Source organism: Mauremys mutica, chromosome 4 (genome assembly GCF_020497125.1).
Source record: "Mauremys mutica isolate MM-2020 ecotype Southern chromosome 4, ASM2049712v1, whole genome shotgun sequence".
Classification (NCBI taxonomy): domain Eukaryota; kingdom Metazoa; phylum Chordata; order Testudines; family Geoemydidae; genus Mauremys; species Mauremys mutica.
Window position 1 is genome coordinate 4,788,494 of NC_059075.1, and position 27,666 is coordinate 4,816,159.

The window sequence follows — 27,666 nt, forward strand, 5'->3', positions numbered from 1 at the left end:
AGGAAAGGATGACGCACGGAGCAGGAGGATGACGGGAACAGGAGAGAAGGGAGGGGTGAGGCAGGAGCAGAGCAGGAGTCAGGAACAGGGTTGGGTGCAGGAGGCAGGCACAAGTAGAGTCCAATGCAGCCACAACAGGAAATCCCCTAGTTCCTCGGTCAGCCTCCTTCTGACTTAAATAGCCTGGTTGGACCAATCGATGAAACTGGGTGATCCTCCAATCAGGGCTCCCTTGTGCGGTGCCTTGGCTGAGCATAAGGTCCTATTACAGGGGTCTCAAACTCAAATGACCCCGAGGGCCGCATGAGGACTAGTGCATTGGCCCGAGGGCCGCATCACTGACACGCCCCCTTGCTGCCCCTGGCCCCACCCCCAATCCACCCCTTCCATGAGGCCCCGCCCCTGCCCTGTCTCTTCTCCACCTCCTCCCCTAAGCGTGCGCAGTTTTAATAAATATATACACTCAGTAATGCACCTCACTCAAAGGACAAAACACGCACTTAGATTTACTGCCTAAGGCTCTGGGAGGGAGTTTGGGTGGGGGAGGGGGTCTGGATGCAGGCTCTGTGCTCGATGCAGGCTCCAGGCTGCGGCAGGGGGTGGGGGTGCAGGCTTTGGGACGGAGTTTGGGGATAGGAGGGCTGTGGGGCTGAGAGCGAGGGGTACATGATGCAGGAGGGGGCTCAGGGCTAGGGAAGAGGGTTGGGCTGTGGGGTGAGGGCTGTGGATGAGGGGTTCATGATGCGAGGGGGCTCAGGGCTAGGGAAGAGGGTTGGGCTGTGGGGTGAGGGCTGTGGATGAGGGGTTCATGATGCGAGGGGGCTCAGGGCTAGGGAAGAGGTTTGGAGTGTGGGGTGAGGGCTGTGGATGAGGGGTTCATGATGTGGGGGCGCTCAGGGCTGGGGCAGAGGATTAGGGTGCGGGGGGATGAGGGGTTCATGATGTGGGGGCGCTCAGGGCTGGGGCAGAGGATTAGGGTGCGGGGGGATGAGGGGTTCATGATGTGGGGGTGCTCAGGGCTGGGGCAGAGGATTAGGGTGCGGGGGGAATGAGGGCTCTGGCTGGGGCTGAGGGTTTGGGGTTGGAGAGGCTCAGGGTAAGGGAAGCCTGCCTTGCCAGTACTGGCGGAGGGCAGGCACTAGGACCCTGCACCCTAATCCTCAGCCCCAGCCAGAGCCCTCATCCCCCCGCACCCTAATCCTCTGCCCCAGCCCTGAGCGCCCCCACATCATGAACCCCTCATCCCCCCGCACCCTAATCCTCTGCCCCAGCCAGAGCCCTCATCCCCCCGCACCCTAATCCTCTGCCCCAGCCCTGAGCGCTTCCCTTCCCCCCCCCAGCCCGGCCCCGGCGGGTCCCGCTTCCCTTCCCCCGGCCCGGCCCCGGCGGGTCCCGCTTTCCCCCCCCCCCTTACCCGAGCGCGTCTCCGGCGGTCCCGCTCAGAGCCGCGTGGCGAGGGGGCGGGGCTTGGAGCTCCACGCCGAGCGCAGCGCTCAGCCCAGAGCTCCCAGCCCCGCCCCCTCCCCACGCGGCTCGGATCGGGGCGGGGCTCAGGGGCTCAGCCGGAGACTCGGCGCTCTATGCGCCGAGGCTCCAGGAGAGGGGCGGAGGCGGGAGCCTCCGCTCTTCTCTTGGGGGCCCCTGCGGAGCTCCCCTGGGGAGCTCCGCGGGCCGCAGGGAAGAGCTCCGCGGGCCGCATGTTTGAGACCCCTGTCCTATTAGTTCTCAGCCCACCAGATTTCAGCAGACATTGGGTGGAAGCCAGGATGCAGCGGCAGTCAGGGGACTGCCAGGCCTAGGTTCAAGACCCTGGACATCACACACTGCTGGCCCGGAGTATAAACCCCAGTAAACAAGGAACAACAAAGTATATCAGCACAAACACCAGCAAGGAAACGACACACCCCAAAGCAACAATCTGACCAAGGGGATTTTAGTGGGAACAGGAACATGGAATCTGGGGGCGGGAGATGGTTAGGGGTAATTAAATATATACTAAACCATCAACTAATCCTCCTCCTTCCAACACTCAACTCTTCCCAACGCTCAGCTTCCCATCTGGCATCTCCCCAGACAGATGGACTACCAGTGTGCATGCTGAGACAGGTGCTGAAGCACTGTGAATGTTGGCCAGCTTAATCAAAAGGGACCCCCACATGGTGTCTCGCCCCTGGGTGGGGCACGGCCCTCTCCTTACTCCCAGGTCTGGAGATCTGTAGGGGGGTCTCAGCTGGCTCTCAGTAGCTGGCGCTGAGTGGGATCTCTGCCCCTCTGGACACTGGTCTCTGCAGGGCTGGAGGAGCCTGGCCCATGCACTGGATCCCACAGTCATGCAAAGGCTCCTTTGTGGGGAGGGGAGTTAATCAGAGACTCCCTGAGCTGTTCTGCGTCTCTCTCAGCTCCGCACTCACAGCTCAAAACTGAAACTAAACCTTGTTTCTGCCTCTGGGTCAGGCTGTCCCCTCCCTCTGAGGGGCTGAGCAGCCCGGGCTCATCAGTATCCCAGCAAACAACCTGTCCCGCTCACCTCATGCAGAAGCCTCCCTATGGGCCTCAGCAGGAGTTGCTATCCTTTCCATCCCTGCCCTGACTCAAAGCATGCTGGGAAAAGGCACTAGAGGGCTCTGGTAGCCATTATGGGTGTAGTCCATAGAGTAGGACGCTTTAGAAGCTCAGTCCAGAGTTCCAGGAGCTGGCAAACTCCAAGTGCAACACAGATTCCCCTCTTCCTCCCTCAGGCATCATAGAATATCAGGGTTGGAAGAGACCTTGGGAGGTCATCTAGTCCAATCCCCTGCTCAAAGCAGGACCAACCCCAACTAAATCATCCCAGCCAGGGCTTTGTCAAGCTGGGCCTTAAAAATCTCTAAGGATGGAGATTCCACCACCTCCCTAGGGAACCCATTCCAGTGCTTCACCACCCTCCTAGTGAAATAGTGTTTCCTAACATCCAACCTAGACCTCCCCCTCTGCAACTTGAGACCATTGCTTCTTGTTCTGTCATCTGCCACTACTGAGAACAGCCGAGCTCCATCCTCTCTGGAACCCCCCTTCAGGTAGTTGAAGGCTGCTATCAAATCCCCCCTCACTCTTTTGTCCTGCAAACTAAATAACCCCAGTTCCCTCAGCCTCTTCATGTAAGTCCTGTGCCCCAGCTCCCTAATCATTTTCATTGCCCTCCGCTGGACTCTCTCCAATTTGTCCACATCCCTTCTGTAGTGGGGGGACCAAAACTGGACACAGTACTCCAGGTGTGGCCTCACCAGTGCCGAATAGAGGGGAATAATCACTTCCCTCAATCTGCTGGCAATGCTTTGACTAATACAGCCCAATATACCATTGGCCTTCTTGGCAACAAGGACACACTGATGACTCCTATCCAGCTTCTCATCCACTGTAATCCCCAGGTCCTTTTCTGCAGAACTGCCGCTTAGCCAATGGGTCCCCAGCCTGTAGCAGTGCATGGGATTCTTCCTTCCTAAGTGCAGGACTCTGCACTTGTCCTTGTTGAACCTCATCAGATTTCTTTTGGCCCAATCCTCTAATGTGTCTAGGTCACTCTGGACCCTATCCCTACCCTCCAGCATATCTACCACTTCCCTTCCACCCTCCCTACCAACTTAGTGTCATCTGAAAACTCGCTGGGGGTGCAGTTCATCCCATCATCCAGATCATTAATGAAGATGTTGAACACAACTGGCCCCAGGATTGACCCTTGGGGCACTCCGCTTGATACCGGCTGCCAACTAGACATGGAGCCGTTGATCACTACCCACTGAGCCTGACAATCTAGCCAGCTTTCTATCCACCTTATAGTCCATTCTTCATAGAAGGCAATCAGGTTGGTCATGCATGACTTGCCCTTGGTGAATCCATGTTGACTGTTCCTGATTGCCTTCCTTTCCTCCATCGCCTCACAGCAACTGACCTCTAGCCCATGTGCCCCTACACACATCCCATCCAAATCTGAGTGCATGGCACTGAGACCTGGGTCACGGTGCCACTCAGGTTTGGCCTGTCCAAAAACTGGTTGGGCCATGGCCCCAGGTGCCCTCCTTGGTCTGTGGCCTAACAATTGTTTTGTGGCTGAGTAGCTCTACCATGTAACCAGGCTTATGAATTTCCAGCTCCGATAATCACAAACCAAGGAAGTGAATTTTGTGGCTCCCAGGAATAAAAAGAAGGAATAAATGAGCAAAACCTTAGAATGACTACGAGACCAAGGTAATATCCATCATGACAATAGACATACATCAAAGGAGGGGGCCGCGTCTACGATTAGCTGCTCGAGGGTTTGAAAACCAAGACTGAATATATGTCTTTTACAGAGGCTAAGACATTCCAGATTTAGGGCCTCCCAATCTTTAAATGTCTCTATCGTGAAGGAACCAAATGAATCTTAATTTACATGTGATTTGGGAGAACTGCCTAGCATTGCCTCAAACCAAGCTGAAATAGAGACGATAAATAAGACGGAAGACTTGGAGGCTGAATTAGCATTGGCATCCCTAGCTGACTGTCTTTTCTGAAAGATGACATTATTTGGGAGAACTCTACTCTGTGAGTCTGATTAGATCAAAAGCCATTTGGAAACTGATCTGCAGGGAAGGAGCACAGACTTTACATGGAAGTTATTTTGCAGTGTGTGTGGTTTTAAGAACTATGGTGACTGTGTGTGGTCAATGCATCTTTATGATCTGGAACTACAGTGTGGCAGGGTTCACAGGGACTGGTCAGGTGCTTCTGGAGACTTAACCCAAGACTTTAATGGGCTCTGGTTGCATATCAGTGGGGCTAGATGCAGGTTGTACATAAGAACTTATTCAATGTGGGTCAACTTGATTCATTTTTCTTGCTACTTTACATTTTCCTGTTGATATTGTCTTCCAGTTAAAGTCACTGCAGAAAATTAATAAGGAATATTTGTTTTGGAGCTACCGGGTAGATATGTCAGAATGTCTGCTATACATACACACTGTGAAGAAGAGAATTCTTACAAAGCTAATTCCCTTAAAGAGGGAGGGATGGTCGGTTTTCTGCCTTCAGAATCATGGAGTTTTCCGTGTAAAATGTGACAAAAACTGAAGGCCTCTTTTTTTTTATTGCACCTGCAAATTATTTAAAGTATTTCAGAAATATAAGATTCATGTCTTGTTCTATTGCAGTCCGCTAAGTGACATGTGCTGTTCTCCGGAATTTGTTGAGAACACCAAAGATAATTCATAGAAAACATATTTAATTGGACCATCAGATAAGCAAGGGGCTCCTTGACAGATGAAAGTGTCTGGCATCGTTTGCTTGTAAGTCTGATCATATCATAAATACCATCACAAAACAATTTAGTGAAGAAACTACATTATAATGCTAACTAGGACTCCAGGAAGAAAAGCGAACTTCCCCAGCTTCAGAGTAAGCTATCATCCTGAATGAGAACAGGCCCCATTCCTTTCTTAAATGCATATCCGTAACGCATGCTGGAAACAATAGGTGCAGAACCGGAGCAAATACATTTTATTGGTCACCACAAACCAGGAGAAAAAAAGAAGCAATGATCATAATCAAGGCTAATAAGTGAAAGGTAAATAAACTCACCCATCTCATGGGAAAACACCCGGAAGATAAAATTGCTTTTTAAATACCAAATCTCATTACTGAACTGGCTATGAAGGGTCTCTATAAAGTTAGGAATTACTTATCCAGTGTGAAGGATCAGTATATATTTTCAAGGGTCTGGACTACCTGGAAATTACAATCTCTCTAGAAAAGTACAACAGAGTCCCCTCCTCTTCCTAGACACAACAAACTGCCAAAAGAGCGGGTGTCAAATCCCCCTCCATCTGGACTTTTATGGTTACTGATTTGAAAGGCTTCTCTATGTAAGAAGCATTGTTAGAAATCTTATTTCCCTTATGTTTCATCCGTGAAGGAGTCTACCCCAGCCTCTGCACAAGTTCACACAAGGCTTTCACCTTTTTCGGTAGAACCTGGAAGATACAGAATTGTCACAGGCTCAGGAAGAGACTGAGCCCACAATGATACAGCTAAGTGGATGATAGTAACCACCCTGCAGAGTAGTCGGGCTGGGCGTGAAGGAGATGGGAAGTGGACCCCAGGGGGAGGAATTCACACTCTTCCAATAATGTGTTGGAGCCGCTTTGTAGTGGATACTGTAGCCATTATATTGGCTGCAGTAGACTCTACGGGTGAAGTCCAGTTGCACTGAAGTCAATGCACAATAACCATTGGGGCTAGGATAATAATCAGTGGGGCTGGGATTTTACTCTGGGAATCCTAGCATGGCACACATGGTGCTGCTGGTGGTGGTGGGGGCACAGGAAGGAGGCTCCACACAGCAGCAGGGTCTCCATGTTCAGCCACAGCATGGAGAGCCCGGCTCCCGCTAAGTGTGCTCTGTGCCGTGCAGGGCTTGCACAAAACGCTGCACAGACATCTGACGTCCTGCTCTCCTACCCTCTTGCGAAGCATAACTACCGGCACCAGCTGGGCTGCCAAAGAGCATGTCCTCTCTGAACACGGAACTCAGACGCCTCTGCTGGGAGTAATGCAGCCAAGTGGGTTCTTAACTGGAAGGGAACTGCCCCCATAAACAAGGCTCATCTTATTACCATGAACACGGGGGCTGTTGTAACAAATCTGGTGTCCTGTTTGTTAGCTCCACCAGAAGATAGTGACTAATAACGGGCACAATTGGGATCTAACTTCATCCCCACTGCCGCATGACGGAGTGTGGCGGATGAGAGCAGGGAACAGGGCAGGCAGAAGGCCTTGCTAAACTTGGAATTAGCAGCAGTGCACAAAATGTCTGCACGAAAATAGAACTGCATGGAGGGAGTACAGAGCCACTTTCTTTAAATTATAGATATTGCAACCAAAAATGCTATGTTAAAAGGATATTAAGGTGGCAAAGTCAAGCATTCAAAAGACAGGAAATACCAGAATTAAGGGGCTGTGTGGAAAAAAATGGCACAACAAAAAAGGCGTCAGTTAATGACTACATCATAATGAAAACACAAAACAGAGCCAATTTAAGGTTTCACAGGCCACCTTCATCCTGCCATTCCTAACTTCTTAGTGCTTGACTCCGCAACCGTAATGGTTCTTGGATAGTTTCTGGATGTCATATGTATTTATGTTGTAGGAACAAGTCCTCAAAGTGCCGTAAGCCAAAACACCGACCGCGCACTCTCTCAGCAGCACTGTGCTTCTTGCACTGTGTAAGAAGTCAGAGGGCTTGACTTGCAACCCATCCTGTTGACAAAGGCGAAAATCTAGCACTCATGACCTTAGAGCTAATTAAGAAATCTGATTATTTTAATTCTCCTTTCTCTTAATGGGTTGGAGTTTTTGTTTGCTTGACTTTGTTTTGTATTTGTGATGTCCAACATACACACGTGTGTGATGGCAGGAGGTGTAGTATGAGTAGGCTTGAAAAAGTTACATTTTTATTGGTAAATATCGATAAATGTCAAGGTCACTGTACACACACACAAACCAACAAAAAGATCGGAATGTAGGAACGGCCAGACTGAGTCAGACCAATGGTTCATCCAGCCCAGTATCCTGTCTTCCAACAGTGGCCAGTGCCAGGTGCCCCAGAGGGAATGAACAGAACAGGGCAATGTATCAAGTGATCCATCCCCTGTTGTCCAGTCCCAGCATCTGCCAGTTAGAGGTATAGAGGTATCCGCCGGCCGTATCACCATCTGTTCCCCACCCCCCTTCCAGGGGACTCCTCCAGCAAGAGTCTAGCCACTCCTCGCAGAGGTTTGGCAGTCCACAGCCGGGCTGCTCCTTCAGCGGCTGGGGGCAGGCACAGGCTTGCTCACTTCTCCGGGCCCCAGCCCAGGGACCCTGCAAACAGCATCTTCCTGCTGCCCCTTCCTTCCAGATCACTGTCTCTATTCCCTGGGCTGCTTCCCCGCAGCCTCAGTTCCTTCCGCTCCTGCCTCTGGCTCCCGCTCCTTTGCCTTCTTCCCAGGGCCTCACGCCTGTAAGTCCTGGCAGCCCACCAGGAGCCCTCTAGGAAGCCAGTCTTCTCCCTAGGGCTCCCTGCAGCAGACTCTGTTCTGGTCTGCAGCTTCCTTTTATATGGGCCGGCAGGGCCCTGATTGGCTGGTCCAGCCACCGCCCTAATTGTCTGCAGCCGCCACCCTCCTTAGCCGTTTCCCCTGCAGCCCCTCCTTTGGCTGCCTGCCGCTCAGCCTCCCTAGGCTGGTTCTAACCCTCCCAGGGCCAGCGCAGGGCAGGCGCCCTGTCACAACCCACAGTTATATATCTCTCTCTCTTTTCAGACAGGACGATCAGAACCGCACACAGTACTCAAGATGTGGGCGTGCTATGGGTATATATCGTGGCAAGATGATATTTTCTGTCTTATTCTCTATCCCTTTCCTAATGGTTCCTAATGTTCTGTTAGCTTTTTTAACTGCTGCTGCACACTGAGTGGTAACCGCTAATTTAGACCCCATTATTTTGTATGTATAGTTGTGATTATGTTTTCTAATGTGCATTACTTTGCATTTAACACTGGATTTCATGTGCCATTTTCTTGCCCAGTCACCTAGGTTGGTGAGATCCCTTTGTAACTCTTCGCAGTCTGCTTTGGATTTACTTATTTTGAGTAATTTTGTATTGTCTGCAAACGTTGCCACCTCACTGTTTACCCCTTTTGTCCAGTTTATTTATGAATATGTTTGGAATTTCCCCCCCCCACAAGGATGTTACATTTAATTCTATTACGGTCGCTATTACTGAACAGTTCAACTATATTCACCTCATGGACAAGATCCTGTGCATCACTTTGGACTAAATCAAGAATTGTCTTTTCCACATGGGTTCAAAGACTAGCTGCTCCAAGAAGCAGTCGTGAATGTCGTGTAGAAAATATTTCTGTTGATAATACTCAAAATTTACAGATTGGCAAATTAAGAAAAATGCCACTTGAAAATTTAGTAGCGTTTGATTAAAGGCTCTTTACTTTGTATATTTTGGCATGTGATATTGACAATGTGTGTGTTAAGGGCTGGAAAGCTTTAACTTTTTTGAATCTCACTGTGTACTGTCATTAAATAATTATTGTCTGACCTCCCACTGTGAAAATTTAAATTGATCAAAACTGAAAAACATGGTTAAAACCCATAACTTTGCAGAACTATGAAAATGGAAATAGAAAATTGCAGTGATCATGGAAATACTGTCTGATTCTGTGGGGAATTAAATAGCAGCACTCAGCCAGTTTGTGTGTTCAGGGCCCAGGTAACACTCAAAAATCTGTGGCAGCCTTCAAACGAGTCATAAGATTCCCTGAGAAATAGCAAACCTGTCATTCATTCCAAAAGAGATGATGTACATCTAGCAGCTGAAATGTAGGCAGGCTTGACTGATGTGCTAACGTATTTGCCTGCTTTTCCCCAGGATTTCACCTACAGTTTATCTTCTCATGGAAGTACTTTGTGCAGGGTTTCTTTGCACAAAGAATACTGGAAGGTGGAACACATTCCCAGCTAGCCAGAGAAATGAGTGATGTCTCTCACTTCAGAAGGACGCTGGAGCAGTGTGGGAAGAAGGGAATCATAGAATCATAGAATCTCAGGGTTGGAAGGGACCTCAGGAGGTCATCTAGTCCAACCCCCTGCTCAAAGCAGGACCAAACCCAACTAAATCATCCCAGCCAGGGCTTTGTCAAGCCTGACCTTAAAAACCTCTAAGGAAGGAGATTCCACTACTTCCCTAGGTAACCCATTCCAGTTCTTCACCACCCTACTAGTGAAAAAGATTTTCCTAATATCCAGCCTAAACCTCCCCCTCTGCAACTTGAGACCATTACTCCTTGTTCTGTCATCTTCTACCACTGAGAACAGTCTAGATCCATCCTCTTTGGAACCCCCTTTCAGGTAGTTGAAAGCAGCTATCAAATCCCCCCTCATTCTTCTCTTCTGCAGACTAAACAATCCCAGTTCCCTCAGCCTCTCCTCATAAGTCATGTGCTCCAGCCCCCTAATCATTTTTGTTGCCCTCCGCTGGACTCTCTCCAATTTATCCACATCCTTCTTGTAGTGTGGGGCCCAAAACTGGACACAGTACTCCAAATGAGGCCTCACCAGTGCTGAGTACAGGGGAATGATCACATCCCTTGATCTGCTGGAAATGCCCCTACTTATACAACCCAAAATGCCATTAGCCTTCTTGGCAACAAGGGCACACTGTTGACTCATGTTCAGCTTTTCGTCCACCGTAACCCCTAGGTCCTTTTCTGCAGAACTGCTGCTTAGCCAGTCGGTCCCTAGTCTGTAGCAGTGCATGGGATTCTTCCGTCCTAAGTGCAGGACTCTGCACTTGTCCTTGCTGAACCTCATCATATTTCTTTTGGCCCAATCCTCTAATTTGTCTAGGTCCCTCTGTATCCTAGCCCTACCCTCCAGCGTATCAACCACTCCTCCCAGTTTAGTGTCATCTGCAAACTTGCTAAGGGTGCAGTCCACACCATCCTCCAGATCGTTAATGAAGATATTGAATAAAACCGGCCCCAGCACCGACCCTTGGGGCACTCCACTTGATACCGGCTGCGAACTAGACATGGAACCATTGATCACTACCCGTTGAGCCCGACCATCTAGCCAGTTTTTTATCCACCTTACTGTCCATTCATCCAGCCCATACTTCTTTAACTTGCTGGCAAGAATACTGTGGGAGACTGTATCAAAAGCTTTGCTAAAGTCCAGAAATAGTACATCCACTGCTTTCCCCTCATCCACAGAGCCGGTTATCTCGTCATAGAAGGCAATTAGGTTAGTCAGGCATGACTTGCCCTTGGTGAATCCATGCTGACTGTTCCTGATCACTTTCCCTTCCTTTAAGTGGTTCAGGATTGATTCCTTGAGGACCTGTTCCATGATTTTTCCAGGGACTGAGGTGAGACTGACTGGCCTGTAGTTGCCTGAATCTTCCTTCTTCCCTTTTTTAAAGATGGGCACTACATTAGCTTTTTTCCAGTCACCCGGGACCTCCCCCGATCGCCATGATTTTTCAAAGATAATGGCGAATGGCTCTGCAATCACATCAGCTAACTTCTTCAGCACCCTCAGATGCATTAGATCTGGACCCATGGACTTGTGCTCGTCCAGCTTTCCTAAATAGCCCCGAACTACTTCTTTCTCCACAGAGAGCTGGTCACCTCCTCCCCATACCGTGCTGCAGAGTGCAGCTGTCTGGGAGCTGACCTTGTCTGTGAAGACAGAGGCAAAAAAAGCATTGAGTACACTAGCTTTCTCCACATCCTCTGTCACTAGGTTCCCTCCCTCATTCAGCAAGGGGCCCACACTTTCCTTGACTTTCCTTCCTGTTGCTAACATACCTAAAGAAACCCTTCTTGTTACTCCTAACATCTCCGGCTAGCTGCAACTCCAAGTGTGATTTGGCCTTCCGTATTTCACTCCTGCATGCCTGAGCAATACTTTTATACTCCTCCCTGGTTATTTGTCCAATCTTCCACTTCTTGTAAGCTGTTCTTTTGTGTTTAAGACGAGCAAGGATTTCACTGTTAAGCCAAGCTGGTCGCCTGCCATATTTACTTTTCTTCCTACACATCGGGATGGTTTGTTCCTGAAACCTCAATAAGGTTTCTTTGAAATACAGCCAGCATTCCTCGACTCCTTTCCCCGTCATGTTATTCTCCCAGGGGACCTTGCCCATCAGTTCCCTGAGGGAGTCGAAGTCTGCTTTTCTGAAGTCCAGGGTCTCTGTTCTACTGCTTTCCTTTTTCCTTGTGTCAGGAGTACAGGGTCACTAGCTTTCCCTGGAAGGAAGTGTATGCAGGAAGGTACAAGCAGGCCTGCATATTCAGAACTGACTAGTGAGTTCACTCATCTTGGCTTTTAGGTGCCCAACGGGAGACATTGTTAAAGGGCCTGCTTTTCCGACAGTGCTGAACGACACCTCTAGGCAAATCAGGCCCCTTCAAAGGTGTCTCAGATTTAACTACCAACAATTAAGGTGCACACAATTTAAGCCTAGATTATTTTTCCGTCTCTGTGAGGCCGGCTTTTCCCAAACCAGAGAGACTTCACCCTGCCATGACTCTCCTTGGCCTCCATCTTTACTGCTGAGCACTTGGAGTCCAGCTGGAGCTCTCATATGGAGCATTCCTCCAATTTCCCCTCACGCCCACTAGCAGGAGCTACAGAATGTCTGGGTAGCCACACTCATCCCTGCCATTGTCTCAGTGACACTTCACTCCTCACTTTGCTGGGGAGTCAGAGAGACCTCTGCCCCCGCATGTGCTCCAGGTTGTATTTTACCTCCTGTCCTAGGGAACACTTTCAACAACAGACACGATGCATCTGATGAGGTTCTTCCACTGACCACTGGATAAGAAAATATTCAAAATTATCCTGCTCTCATTAATAAATTTCCTCTTTGCCAATGTTCGCGTATTCATCACCTCTACAGGTCACCGGACACACATTGCTTTTGACCTGGGTAAATGTCAGAATACTAATATTATTTTGCTTTACTGATCAAGCCATCAGTTTTGCCAGTGTTTCTACATATTTTTTCAATGATTTTTTCCTCCCTTGTTATGTTCACATAAATTACGTATAGAGTCATTGTTCTTTATTTACCATGCTAAAATTGTGCACAGAAGCCTTTCTCCAAGGAACTTTTCCCTGTTTTTTTGTTTTTAACTCTCTGCACTGAATTTTGACAAACACCAGGATTAAAACACCACTTGCAGCCTGAATCTCAAGGAGAGCAAGGACGGCCATCTCAGTTGTCTGAATAATGACGGAAGGCTGAACAGAACCTTCAGGCTCAGCCCTGAGTAAATGGGGGTGTCTGACTGCCACATCAGAGCAGCCCTGGGAAGGAATTTTGACTCTGAAAGCAGCAAGTCCTTTCTTGCTGAACTCTATCTCTGGAGTAGGGAAGCAAGTTACTGCAGACCTTGGTTGGCTCTAACTTCTTGCCAGTGAGCAGAGAGGGTACAGTCAAGGCTGTGACCACTCACCACCCTTCTCCATCTCCTCCTTACTCACTTACCTCACAGGAGAACTACTCCGAGAAGAAAGGCTGTACTCCAAACTCCAGGCAGGCCAATTAAGGGCATGCAGGGTCATGAGCTAACGTCCCCTTGCTACCCTGCTAGTTTGAGTACTGCAAGGGTTCAATCTAGTCATAAATATTTAAAGAAAATGGTGCAGTGTTGCCAAACTCAAGTGTTCAAAAATTTTGAATCCAGACCCCTCAAAAGCCATGAGACTGGCTTTTAAAAAAATCATGAGTTTAAAAATAATACATTTGGGGTTCTTTTTCTTTGCCTTCTGGTTTTTGAGCTAGTAGTCTCTTTCAGGTCACATTTTGCAGCTTAGCTCCAGAAGGGCTAGACATTTACTTTAAAAAATGCAAGCTGAGATTCACTAGACTCCAGGAGCTGGGTCCTTATGAAATATTGTGAGTTCTAAGATGAAATTGCAAGAGTTGGCCACACTTGTATTGAATTGCTTGCACGGTCAAACTTGTAGTGGCTGAAAACATTAGTTACGGACCCCTTTCCCTGCACACTGAATAAGATATTATTTAAACATGAAGCAGGCTTGTAATTGGACTACATCTTGGGCTCTCGTACCCAGAAGAGTCTATGTGACTATTCACCACCTTTGCTTAGTATAGCTGCAAAGGTGAGATGTCAAGAAAAGAGCAATTTAGCTGAAGAGAGAATTGAAAAAATGATCAAAATGCTCTAATGGAACAGCACTGAGAATGCAATCCTCCCAGGCAAAATGTCTGCAAAGAAAGAGCCTAAGGTGCAGAATACTATGAAAGCTGCAAGGGGGCAAATGCACCATAACAATCAAATGAAAAGTTAAGATGGGAGAGAAAAGTTCATCAGTTTAATAAGTGAAAATGGGATGATAATGATCAAAAGGAGAAAAAATGCACAGGGGAAAAAAAAGCAGCTACAGACACATTTGCCAAATGCAAAAAGTGCAGACAATATAGCAGCAGCAGCAGCAGCAAGACCAGGACCTTTGCTGGGAACAAAGATGTGGCAAAATATAACCTTTGCTGAAAAGTTCTAATTTCTCAGTGAAATAAATGTAATGAGACACTTCTTTGTAACGATAAGACTGTAGTATTTTCATACATGCCTTTTAATCATCCACTGCAAATGTTGTAGGTACCCTACAAAATATGATATTAGTATTATGATGCTATCGGGAAAAAACCTAACCAAGATTGCTGTCCCACTCTGCTAGGCACCGGGCAGACTGTACCACCACCCTGAACCTGACAGGGGGTACTGGCATATGAACTTTTCTTTTACCGCCTCTACTCAGCCTTTCTCAATTCCAAGCCAAGCCAAGCCCACCTCCCCAGTTGTGTTGTGTGTGACTTTAATTATGCATTTCATGGTCCCACAAGTTTGTGGTTTGATTTTGCTTGTAATCCTAAAACTCAATGTGGGGATATTCTAACTGAGCATTTCCTAGTGTTCCCATGATTGAGTCTGGAGTTTTGAAGCCCCATGCTCCTCAAGGCGATGAGGAGCATAAGGCCACTGGCTGCATAAAAGTTGTTTGTAGGTGAATGTTAATGAACAGGGTGGGGAAAAAAATAGCTATGGGGTCAAGCCAAAAACTATGGAGCCAGGTCTGAACTTTGAACAGCCGTGAAGCTGAGAGATCTTTCAATCCAAGATTTGCTTTGGTCTTATTATTAACACCATTTGAAAAATTTAAATCTAGATCCACTTTTGAATTTCAATCACCCCTAAAGTTTGGGGATCTGTGATTTTGCAAACTGAAGTATCTTCCTTATTCTGAAATTAAAAGTTTACATGCAACTTTTATTACGTCTGGGAGATCACTGGTAAAGTCCAAGAACCAAAAGAATTACAAACTAGCACAGAAACATTTAGTGAAAAATAAACCTCTAAATATAGTCAGAAGGTAATAGCTAATAACCAATAAGGGAATTAATTCAGAAAACACTGAGCCAAAGAGCCTAGGGAATGTACTAGATTCTATAACCTCCATCCAGAATGTCAATCAGTATCACTCAAAAATAGTGTGGCCTCAGGCTTCTGCTAATGCCTTCGCTGCAAACATGAGAAGAGGAATGCTAAGGCTTTGATAAGCTTGGCCTTTAGGGTTTGATCTAAATGATATGGCTGTAAATGACAAACACTGATTTACTTTGTGGCCTCTTTGTTTGTTTTAAATACTCATTTCATTCTCTTTTAAGGAAAGCATTTTTCCCCCCTGGAATTATCAACGCGCCCTAAATAGCTTTCTAATCGACTGCCATTAGATTTCTCCCTTTTCCATTTCAAACAGAAAATTAAGAAATATATTTTCAAAGTCAAGAGATTCCCACAAATGTCTGAGCTGTGATCCAGCATGACCCTCCTCACCCCGTGTCTGTGCACGCACACACCCCAACTTAAAAGGGGTGTCAGACCAGTTAATAAGAATGTTATACACAGACATACAAATATCCTGGGGAGGGTACGGTATCTCACTGTTACACAGATACAGCAGAGCACTCTCTTGGGGGTGGATGTTAGTTGATAGTTACTGTGTTAGCAATATTAGCTTTAGATGAAAGAGGTGGTGATGGGTACCATCCTCTGGGAGTTTCTGTTTGTGATCCCAAATATAGTTAATGAAGCAACGCCATGAACTCCTCAGATTGTATCAGCCAAAGACATGAAGAAGTTTAGTGGACAAAGGTTACTAAGAAGTGAGTTTTGCTGCTGTGCATGGAGGGGAGGAAATGTCCCAGTTCTCCGGAGGTGTAACTTCACTGAAATCAGTGAAGTCAAGCCAGGGGAGAGCTTGGACCAAAGTCTTCACATCAATAAATGGCTCGATTTCTGCTCGATACTGAAATTCCAAGGTCAGCAGGGCAACTGTTTCATCCTCATATTCATTTGCACTGATCTGCCCTTGCAAGAGACATAACTATGTAAAACCACAGATGTTCCTAATTTCTTTTGTCACAATCATGAACATTAGACCAAGGGCCACACTCTGTATGAGGGCCTGATTTTCAGATTTGATTTATTATTTATATTCCAGTGGTTCCTAGAGGACTGAATGGATCGCAGGGCCCTATCATGCTAGGCACTGTATGAACACATAGTAAGAGAGTCCCCACTCTGAAAACTTACAGTCTGAATAGACAATATAACAAAAAGACGGCCCGTGAAGTCCATCTTATTATAGGGACGCTAAACAACCATAGATCCCATTGAGTGCAACCAGTATTCAATAATTCTGAAAATCCAGGGTGATGTTATTTCAGCTATGGAGAAGGCATGCAACTAGTTCTTTTCCACTTCACTTTAGTGAAGACCTGGCAAAACTATAAGCCCACGGGCACAATTCCTATTCAGGTCAGGGATACTGCAGAATAGCTACCAAATTAGACCTTAAGAAGTCAAAGGGTGTGCAGTGCTACATCATAATAATAATAATTTAAAAATTACAATATTTTTTCTAAGAAACTCTGTGGTGTTGCCAGTCCCAGCTTCAGGTTTCTGCTGCTGAGACTCCATGGAAATCCTTATACACACAGATTTATTAATTTTCTTTAAGGAACCCATTTTTATGTACTTGTCACCTTCCAGGGGGCAATCCAGACCAGTGCGAGGTTGTGTCCCTGCCTGCCCTGGAGCTCTGGGGTGTCTCACAATGTTTTGCTGTTGTAGCTCCCAACCTGGGCCACTAGCAGGCAGGTCACCCCCTGAGTGTGTGTGTATAGCTGCAGCCCTGGCCCAGGCGCTCTGAGCCCAGCAGCCTGTCAGCAACACTCCACTCACACTCTGGCTTCCACCAGCCTGGGTTACTCCTTGCAGGGTGACCCCAACACACTCCCAGTCCCAAATTTCCCCCAAAACATGGGTTCTGCACTGTACTGCCCTCTTCTGGGCAGTTCAGATATCAGGGGTCCGCTGCCCCCGTAAGGGGTCAATATGCAACAGTTTGCTACTTTAACTGGCATTACCCAAACCATTCAGTTGAAACACAACACTGATTAGTTTTGATTAAAAAATAAACCAAGTTTAACTACAAAGAGACAGAGATTTTTCAATGAGTACAAATATATGGTATTAAAGTCAGAAATGGTTACAAGAGACAAAGATACAACACTTCCTAGTAGCAAAACTTAACAAGCTAAATTAGGTTGAAGCGAAAATCCTTGCCACATGTTCCCAGCAACAGGGCTGACCAAATTCTCAGGCCAGGATCCCTCCCAAAGTCAAAGGGCTGGTTCCTTGGTCTTCTTAGGTGAGAGAGAAAGAGAAAGTGTGCGCACTTGAGCAAGCTTGGGCTGTTTTGCCCCTCACTTTCATCATCCAGTTTCCATTTTCCAGAGGGTTACCCCTGGATAAAGCTCATTCCAGCTGTGAGGACGGAGACATGGAGTCTCGTGGTCCCATATTGTTGTTTGCTACAATGCAGCTCAAGCTGTTCCTGCCCCTCGTCGTTGCCGAAGAATGGCCACTTGACCGGCGATTGCCAATCAACTTTGATGACACCTGTCTGGAGGTTCCCGCTTGTTGTTGTCTTTGAGAACCCAGTTTACCTCCTCCCCAGACTTGTCTGCTAAACACATTGTTGTCATAATTTCAGCTTATGTCCACAACTCTCAATACGCATTTCACACAGGCATTACACAAGACGACTGACGGTCAGTGCGTTACTAGTTTTTCAGTCATATCTCACGACGCATGCTTTGCACAAAGACTCTTACAATGATGTAGAGGGTGCGAATACAGGGGTGCCTTCGGTGACAGTGCTCCACTCTGCTCGCAAGGCACAGTATTCAGCAGAGGGTAGTGCAATGGTCAGAAAGCTCCTGAAGGCATCGATTCTCATGCAGAAGCAGATGCACTACACCACGCTTTTGACAAGATGTTCTGCCCCTGCTACCCAGAGCGATAAAGATGGCAGGTGCAGAAGGCAGCTGGTTACATGCCCCTGTCTCCTCCCAGTGGTCTAGGACTGACAGAGGGGGCAGTCTCGCACCATCCTTCGCTCAGAGAAACTCCAGGCTGCCACGACTGACATGACCCCAGCATCCAGGGATCACAAAGGAGGCATAACGTCCCTTTTGTGCCTCCTCTTAACCCTCCTGCAATGTCCTGAATGTTTTTCTTCCATGGCATAGGATCTGGCCCCAAATGCCTCTTCCTTCGAATGTTGCTCTTTCCTCTTTGGCAAGGATTTATATATATATGTATTTAATTTCTGTTCTTTAGGTAGCACTGGCCAATATGGTCCTGTCCTTTGCTTCCCAGTACAGCCCTGCCATCACAGCAATAGGTTGAGCTGCTTAGTAAGTGTATAATCCCTCTGCTAGCGCCACAACAGCACAGCACTAAAATACTGTAGGTCCCATGTAACGTGGGGTTTAGAGAGACAGACAGACAGACAGAGACCAACAGCACAGTTTTAAAAAATCTATTTCAAGTTTTGATTAAAAAATAAACTAAGTTTAACTACAAAGAGACAGATTTTCAATGAGTACAAATATATGGTATTAAAGTCGGAAATGGTTACAAGAGACAAAGATACAACACTTTCTAGCAGCAAAATTTAACAAGAACCGTTTCCTGTCTTTACTATAGACTTTGTACAAAAAAAGCACAAGCAGCCCAGGCTGCCTTTCACCCTGGCTGTAAAGACCAAGCCTAGCATGAGTTCAGTTACAGAAGGGGCCTATATTGCTCGCTGGTTTCCCTTCTCACCTCTCTATCTCCAGCCAGTCTCTACATTAGATAGACAGCAGGTACTTTCTGCCTTGACTTTAATTTATAAGCAGAGGGACCAGAGTAATGGATTTACCTGCTTGCTACAGGGTACAGTATGGACAGACTCACTGTGTCACTACGGTGTGACACTTTGATAGATTATATTGCTGCAGTCCAAGGGCAAATGAACATATACAGGTAAAATTCCCCAGCTGGTTATTTCATTAGACCCACGTTTGGACAATTACTAAGGAGATGTGCTAACAATCTTGCACTAGCAAAGAGACTGACTAGAGCACAATAGATCTTTCTTATCTCCAGCGGTACAAGCACAGAATCAAAGTAAAGTGGACTCGATTCTGAGCTCAGTCACACTGATGTAAATCCAGAGCAACTATTCTGAATTCTCCTGATTCACTCCAGATTTACATTAATGAAACAGATCATCATCGGGCCCAGTATTTCTTGCTAATGAACTATGCTCTATTTCAAACACTGTTCAAGTACATGAAAGGTTGTTTTAAAGAGGAGGGTGATCAATTGTTCTCCTTATCCACTGAGGACTGGCCAAGTAGTAATGGGCTTAAACTGCAGCAAGAGAGATTTAGTTTAGACATTAGAAAAAAACATCCCAGTTCTCAGGCTGGTGAAGCACTGGAATAAATTGCCTAAGGAGGTTGTGGAATCTCTGTCATTGGAGGTTTTGAGGGACAGGTTAGACAAATGACCGTAAAGGATGTTCTATGCAGGGGACAGGACTAGGTGACCTCTCGAGGTCCCTTCCAGGCCTACGTTTCTATGATACATACATAAAACCTCAGCGAATAGTGAAGGGAAATCAGTGTATCACACTCCTGCCAATTGTTGTGCAAATCAAATTACCTGGAAGTATATCTGATGTTTTAAGAGGCTTTACAAGTACGTGGGGACCGGTACATTTGAAAGCCTGTTTAAGCTATCAGCAATATTTTATTTAGCACCAACGTAAAATTACAGCATATAAAATGTGGGCACAAGAGGAAGGAATAAACTTCTCATGAAAAACTATTCTGTCCTTTCCAGTAGCAGCACTTGATAAGTACATGATGTAAACATTTGATTACATTGTACCTGACGGCATTTTTATTTGTTGAGTGTCCTGTTCCAGTGGCGAATACGGAACATTTAAATCGCTCTCGGACTCCGCTCTTTTGTGCCAGCACAGCCGCTTTTCTTTTGTTCCCCAAAACTTGTATTAAGTTAAGTTTGCACATGGTGCTGCAGAGAGACAAAGGAAATGGCCAACGGTGTGAAGAGATGCTGCCCAGGGGCATTTCACTGCATAAACGTCTCCCATTTCCTACTTGGTGACCTTCAGCTCAGGCTGGATCGGGAAGAGCAATCTTTCACAACGTATTTCAGGGCATGGCTACACCTGCAGACGTAGCACGCTTTGAGTTAAACCTGCCTTCGGAGAGCGCAGTAGGGAAAGCGCTGCAGTCTGTTCACCCTGACAGCTGCCAGCGCACTGGCGTGGCCACATTTGCAGCAGCATCGAGAGCGGTGCATTATGGGCAGCTATCCCAGCATGCCATTGGCTGCAACGTGCTTTTCAAATGGGGGGGGGAGTGTGACAGGGAGTGTGTGTATGTGTGGGGAGAGAGAGTGAGGTTTTGGGGGGCTGAGAGCATGTCAGCGTGCTGTCTTGTAAGTTCAGACAGCAGCAGACCTCCCCTCCCCCCGCGCCCCTCTCTCTCTCACAGCATTCCACAGTGCTGGTTGCTTTGTCCCGGAGCAGATAAGCAGCCGGCTGTCAGAAACGGAGCTTTGAAAGGGCATATCCGCGTTCCTGCAGCGATTCCAAAACAATGACAAGAGTGGCCACTTGACTTAAAGGGATTATGGAACGTTTCCAGAGGCCGATCAGAGCGCCGTAACACAACACCTCATCCACACTGGCGCCGCGGCGCTCCAGCGGGGGCGGCGCAGCAAAGGTTATTCCACTCGCCGAGGTGGAGAACCAGCAGCGCTGTAGCCGCGGAGTCAGAGCGCTCTACGTGCCTTGCCAGTGTGGACGGGGAGTGAGCTAGGGCGCCCAGGGCTGCTTTATTGTGCACTAACTCACAAGTGTAGCCAAGCCCTTAAGTGTAAGGCCTCCTGCTTGGGGACTCCTACCCACTTGCCTCTGGGCAAGGATGCTTCTTGTCGAGGCACCAGTTCCCAGGTTGGATAAGGAGATCCGTGTTCACTGGAACCTCGTGTAGGCTCTGCAGGAGGGCAAGACCAGATTTAAAATGCATGGAGCCTCAGAGTGAAGGCTGTGGTCCCCCAGGAAACTCTATAAGTAGACCCCCCCCCCTTACACTAATGGGAACAATGCACCTAACAACACACATTGGACAGGGAGAATACTGAAGGTGAGCAGCCCTGCCTAAGTGACTTTATTTAAACTCCCAAGGGACTGAGTTAACTGAAAATACACAAATGCAATGCAAATGGACTAATGCGGATACAACACCCCACCCCACCCCACACACACAGACACCAATTTTTTTGCCTGCACATCAGGGCTCCCTCCTAATCTACGCACTGTAAGACAGATAATAGCGCTGAGTACTTATAGGCCAAATCCTCACGGTGAAGTGCCCAATTTTTGGCCATTTCTTAGACGGTGGGGCCCACTGCAGTGGATAAAACGGTTCAGTGATTGTGCAAGAAACTGCAACAGGGTAGAGACCCCTTAGAAGCCACTGAGTCTCTGTGAATCTGCAAAGCTGAGGGGCTCGATACCATTCATCTGTGTCCCTTGCTGTCAGTGTGAACGAGATCCATCAGAGTTCCTTTGTTCCTTGCTAGGGTGGGACACGGGGGCCGGCTGAGGTAGTCACCATGTCCTGGAAAAGGTCTCTCCTCTCTTGTTCTCCTTGATATCTCCAGCCGGAGTCTGCGGATGACTTATTGACATAGGACAGAGGCCCCGGGCACACCTCTAACTTTAGGGCTGCCTCCTTTCACCGTCCCTCCCCTTGGGTGGGGGAGGGGAAATCCTTGTGTGGTGATTTTTCCCACAAGGATTCTGGTGAGCATTCCCAGCCAATCATGAGACGCTAAGGCAACTGGAACCAAAGGGTATGGGTCCAAGAGAAGGCTGGGGGGGGAGGGGCAATTGTTATCCTGGTTTGACTGTTGAAATGGGGCTGTACTTATCTGAGTCCCCAAGGCTCTGCAGGGAAAGCCTGGCATGGCCCTCACACCCTGTGGGATGGGGTAGCTTGGTGGGTTACACAAGCAATTGATGCGTTTAAGATTAAATGTCAAAAGAGTCCACAACAGACCCCAAACCTGCAGCTCTCCGGTGTGAACTGAGCATCCGTGTGGCCTTTAACGTATTTATCTCCACACACCCAAGGGAGGAACGGAAGTGCTACTATCCCCATTTTACAGATGGGGAACCGAGGCAGAGAGACACTAATTGACATGCCCAAGGTCACTCAGGAATTTTTGGCGGAGCAAGGGAGTAAACCCAGGACTCCGGCTAATGACCTAAGCACTGGATCATCCTCCCAGGTCATGCATAAGGAAGGAGTGTAGATTTTGCTGTATTTGAGTATAGAGTGGTCTCCCGAGAAGGTGGTTGGGACATTGACTGGGGGCTTTTGAAACCGCACTAGAAAGCATGCTGACCAATTCTGCACTAGCAGGAAGGTGGACTAGATAATGCAACTGGCCTTTTCCATGTTTGACTGCCATGATTCCTTTGCCATGCATGGCACATCTCCTACCGAATGTCATGATGCTGAAGAGGCTTACAAGGCCTGAATGACTTAGTGCTCACAGTATAAACCTGTACCACAAAGACAGTCCCTGTCCTAGGAAATTCACAATCTAGGAGTTCGACAATACACAATATGGGAATAAACACACATACATGGGGTGGGCAGGTCAGGGGCGGCTCCAGGCCCCAGCACGCCAAGCGCGTGCTTGGGGCGGCATTCCGCGGGGGGCGCTCTGCCGGTCGCCGGGAGGGCGGCAGGTGGCTCCGGTGGACCTCCCGCAGGCATGCCTGCGGTGGGTCCGCTGGTCCCGCGCTGGGGTGGAGCATCCACAGGTGTGCCTGCGGGAGGTCCACCGGAGCCGCGGGACCGGCGACCGGCAGAGCGCCCCCCGCGGCGTGCTGCCGTGCTTGCGGCGGCAAAATTGCTAGAGCCGCCCCTGGGGAAGGTGGCAATGGAACAGTAAGGATGGGTGCGTTTACATACGATAGTAGTGATGTGGGGTTCAGTATTCACAGTGGCCACATGAAAAACGCCTATTCCTTTACACATCTGATGCAGCTGACTTAAAACCACTGGCAAGGGGAATTTTGCCTGGGTATGAACTGAGGAATTGGACTAGAACGTTCAGTTATATGGAATCGGTTGTATCCCAGGATGGGACGTAGCTAAGTTTCATTCAGCTTGGCCAGAGAGGTGATTTGGTCCCACACACGGTTTGTTTTTATGCCCTAAAGAACTGGATTGTATGCAACTAGATACATTACACTTCCTCACACCTCTCTCATCACACACCCACACACTGCAGAAAAAGCAAAACTAATGAGTTATTACATAATTCACCAACTTTCACCAAAATATCACTTTCTATTTAGAACACAGAATCATCCAAGAATAAATCGTACAGAATTACTGATTTAAAAGCACTGAAGTTTCTTTATCTCAGACAAATTTAATACTATTACCATTATAAAAAGAACATTGCAGTTAATGTTAACACACACACACACTTTTCTTCTCCAATACCTAGAAGATCATTATGAAATCCATGCTTTCCCCATTTTTATTCAAATTCTCACTTGCTAATATCAGAATAAAAAGAATAGAAATGTAAACAAAGACTTTAAAAAAAAAACCTCACCCAAAGACTTTTGATGTACTCCTGGCCTCTCATAACCATGTTCTTGTTGTTTGTCCCAGCACTTTCAAAACACATCAGCTGGTGCATATAGTATAGTGGTCTTTTGTTTTTAAATCTCGAATATAAACCAGAGCTTTCCCCTCTAACATTATAACAAAGGTATTAGTCATTTGTAGTTTGAGAGGCATGGGAGAGAGACTTTGTTACTTATCTCTCGGCTATCTGAGCGCTTGTGCCAGCAACATCCACTGAAGTCAAGTGGAGTAATTCCACTGAGTTTAACAGGGAGCGGATTGGGGCTAGTTGCTGAGAAGTCTATAGAACTGTGGGAAGCATTTGTGGGAAGCAAGGCCCAGCCTTCGCAGTCCATCCCTATTCAGCAAAACGTGCTTAGCTCCCCCTGATGCTAATGCTGATCCTGTGCTTAAATGTTTTGCTGAACTGTGGCCCAGGTGGGTGAGCCAAAGCCCACTGGAGTCAACGAGAACCTTTACATTGACTTCGGTGGGCTTCGGATCAGGCCCTGACATATGCAAGACGGGACACAAACAGGGCCGCCCAGAGGATTCAGGAGGCCTGGGGCAAAGCGGGGGAGCTGCGGCACTTGTACTCACCCAGCGGCGGTCCGGGTCTTCGGTGGCATTTCCGAAGTGGGGGGCTCTTCAGTTGCTCCGCATCTTCGGCAGCACTGAAGGGCCCCCCGCCGCCGAAGACCTGGAACGCCGCCGGGCCAGGGCTTGTGGGGCCCCTGCGGGGCCTGGGGCAAATTGCCGTGTCCCCCCCCGGGGCGGCCCTGGACACAAAACACAGCTAAAACAACTGAGCACACTCAGCAGGGCTAGTGAGGCACTGTATGACCAGGGGATCTCAAATCCGGGCCTGAAGAGTTGGCAGGCGGCAAACACTTCCAGGCTGCCAACCGTCTGCAGCTATAACCAGCCTGTATTCCCCTATCAACGACCCGCTGTGGACAGAGATTGCAGGAAGTCCCACCTCAAAGGAGTCTGACAGGCAGCAGCCTCATAGCTCCTGCATCTGCATGGCTCCCACCCTAGATAAACCCAAGGGGCGTTCCAGGAAGTGGCCAGGCAACAGCACACATCTCCTGTAGCTGCCACGACAACAGAGGCTCTTGAACGACCTCAGCTTGATTCAGACCTCACCTCCTGGCCTGGACCCTGAAACCTGACTCGGACTCTGACACTTGGTATGCACCTCAGGCTGGAAGCTGCCTACGAACTCCTCCATTACTTGCAACCTCAGGTTTGACTTTGCTCCTCTCTGCCGTCGGCAGCATGCTGACAGGCACAGACTGTCCAGAGTGCTCTTCCAACATTCCCCAATGAACCCACCCTCCTCCAAGGACCCCACAAACAATCCAGTGCCCAAATGAGGTTGAAAATCATGTTTCTGGTTTCTAAATGGATTAAACAAGGCTCTCCAAGGTTGTGTCATCACAGGGAATTCCAGGGTGGAGGACAAGGCACACAAATCACAGATTTACCATTACCAAGGGGAATAGACTGGAGAAGGCAGGAATATGGACATCTTAGCAGCTTCAAAAAGCCTAAAAACAGATTTTCATTAGGAATATTTCTAGTTAAGCTCTCTCTAGTTAAGCAAGCCCCAGAGTCCATGCTCCTCAGCCAGTGCCCTGCCCACCAGAACAAGATCATTGCATTTATTTTGCGTTCACTTCCCCATCTGGGGGTCTGGAGACCACTTTCCCCCAAGGTCCCCGCCATGTTACATTCAATCTCACACTCACAAGAGTTTTCCTGAGCACATCTGCAGGCGGACACGACTCCTCTTGCACTCAGCAAAAAGTACAAAGGAAGCTAATGTAGCCTTTTTCTTCCTTTAAAAGCTGACCTCTTCTGTGGCACTGAAGTCTTAACGTAGAAGGAATTAGCCATTTGGGGGTCTTTATTCAGGAGGGACTAGCCAGTCTCCTGTGGGCGTGATCTAGACCCATTGTGACTTGCATAGGCATCTAGCCCATGGAGGGCCACTATTTAATTGGAAGAGCGGAGAGGAGAAAGTGGAAGCAGCAGGCAATACATTCAGCTACACAGCTTTGGGGCAGAATCTTTAGCAACAAAAATCCACGGGGCTATTTGTCATGAGCTTTCATATATAAGGGATGTGCCAGTGCACCTCCGCATATCTGAGCTAAGTGTAAAAGAGCAGCTCTGCTAATCACAAATGCTTTCTTCAGCAAGAGACCATCAAACATTAAAATGCCATATTAAAATAAGTGACTGTATTATTAATTGGGAGGAGAATAGCAGCATTACCTCGAGGCCACAACTGAGAGCAGCGACTCATTGGCCAAACAGTGAACGTACACATGGCTAGAGAGAGTCCTTGCTTGGTTCATCTAAGTCAGGAATAACTGAGTGGTGCATAAGTCACTTTATTTAACACTGAAAATAAGAACCAGCATTTTTAACTTGATTTGATTTTTAGACTTGAAAATCTCTTAGGGAACATCTTATCTGTCACTTACAGACATGACAATGAATTAGTGTCCCCACCTCAAGTCAGACATCTTATTCTCTGATCACTAATGCACAGTGTTTGCAAAGTAATTTATTTCCCCATATTTTCTCCTAAATGTGACTGGATTTTATGGCAACACTGTTTATAATTCACAGATTGAGAATCTAAAAAGTTCCCTGTGCAAAGTGTGTTAACGGTTCCACATAGACCAAGACCCATGAACTTTTTTTCTTATCTCACATAATGTCCATAAGTTAAATCAATATGGGGGCCAATATTTATAGAAACACACTCTTCTACATGAGATATTTGTTCCCGCACTTAAAAAGAGTAATGTTAGACATCCACAGAACAACACAAGTTCATTAAAAATTGACAACAGCATCATCATATACTTTTTAAATCAATGAGTAGCTTGTGTCATTTTTACTTATATGGTATCTGCATATTCTAATCATGAATTCTGGGAACCACAGAACCAAAACAGCAGGACACTGATGCATGGAATAATCAGCAGACTCCTATTGCTATGAGTTTACCAGGAAACAATGAAGTCATTTCCCCCCAAAAATGCATAAGAAGGAAATAAGAATTTACTTACACTGCACAATGAGCTGCACCAATGCTTCTCTGGGTTTCACATTAAATCCATTGTACTGACTGGTCTGACATCTGTATGTTCCTGTCATCTCCCTAGACACATTCACTATCCTCAGTATTCCATCATAGCTCTCCATCTGCATGGATCCATCTGGCATTGCAATCTCCTTATCAGCTCTGGACCAAAGAATTATAGGTTTGGGCTTTCCGGTCACCTGGCATTGTAGTTCTATAATGTCTCCTTCCCGGGTGACTAAAGGTGATTTTTCTTGTGGAACAGTCAGATTGGGCGGAACTTCAACGGGAAAGGGGGGGAAAAAGAGAAGGATCCCTGGTTAGTATTTACAGGAAAAGTAGTTGCAAAAATGAAGAAACATACAGTGCTGCTACTAGTATTTTCATGAGATGAACCTCTGGTCACATGGCTTTCCGATGAAGTATGTTTGACCTTGCAAACTTGTTTTACAATAGAACTTACTACAGACCACGTATATAACAGTCAAGGACTAAGGGCAACATTCATGTTGGATTCAGAAATCAAAACAAACTTCATGAATGGAAGGAAAAAAAATGCTGTCACGACATTACCAGCAAAGGCTTTTCTTAATGCACATTTTAAACCTACAACCAACCCTGGGAAGGAACATTTGAACAGTTTTTTCCAACAAGTGTCATGTAATTCCTTGACTAGGAGCACGGCATAACAATGATAAGAAGAGGCGGTCAATGAAATCAGTGCTAGTGTACGAAATACATGATAACATTTCCATTTTTCCCTAGACAGCTTGTTCCCGCGTGAAAGAGTCTACCGGGGAAGGTGCGAGATCAGAAGTAAGTGCAGCTTGTAACCATATACTCATGTCACCAGTCCAGTGTTTGTACTAGGAGCCTAT

At 47.3% G+C, this 27,666-nt stretch overlaps 1 protein-coding gene across 4 annotated transcripts in view; it reads right to left on the reverse strand.

Moving 5' to 3' along the window:
• Positions 1 to 27,666, reverse strand: part of MDGA2 (MAM domain containing glycosylphosphatidylinositol anchor 2) — a 633,934-nt gene that overhangs the window by 192,112 nt on the left and 414,156 nt on the right. For all 4 annotated transcript variants that reach the window (XM_045015357.1, XM_045015355.1, XM_045015354.1 and 1 more), the window contains exon 8: positions 26,775 to 27,068. In XM_045015357.1, the coding sequence (XP_044871292.1) occupies positions 26,775 to 27,068 (294 nt within the window). The remainder of the gene's footprint in view (positions 1 to 26,774; positions 27,069 to 27,666) is intronic.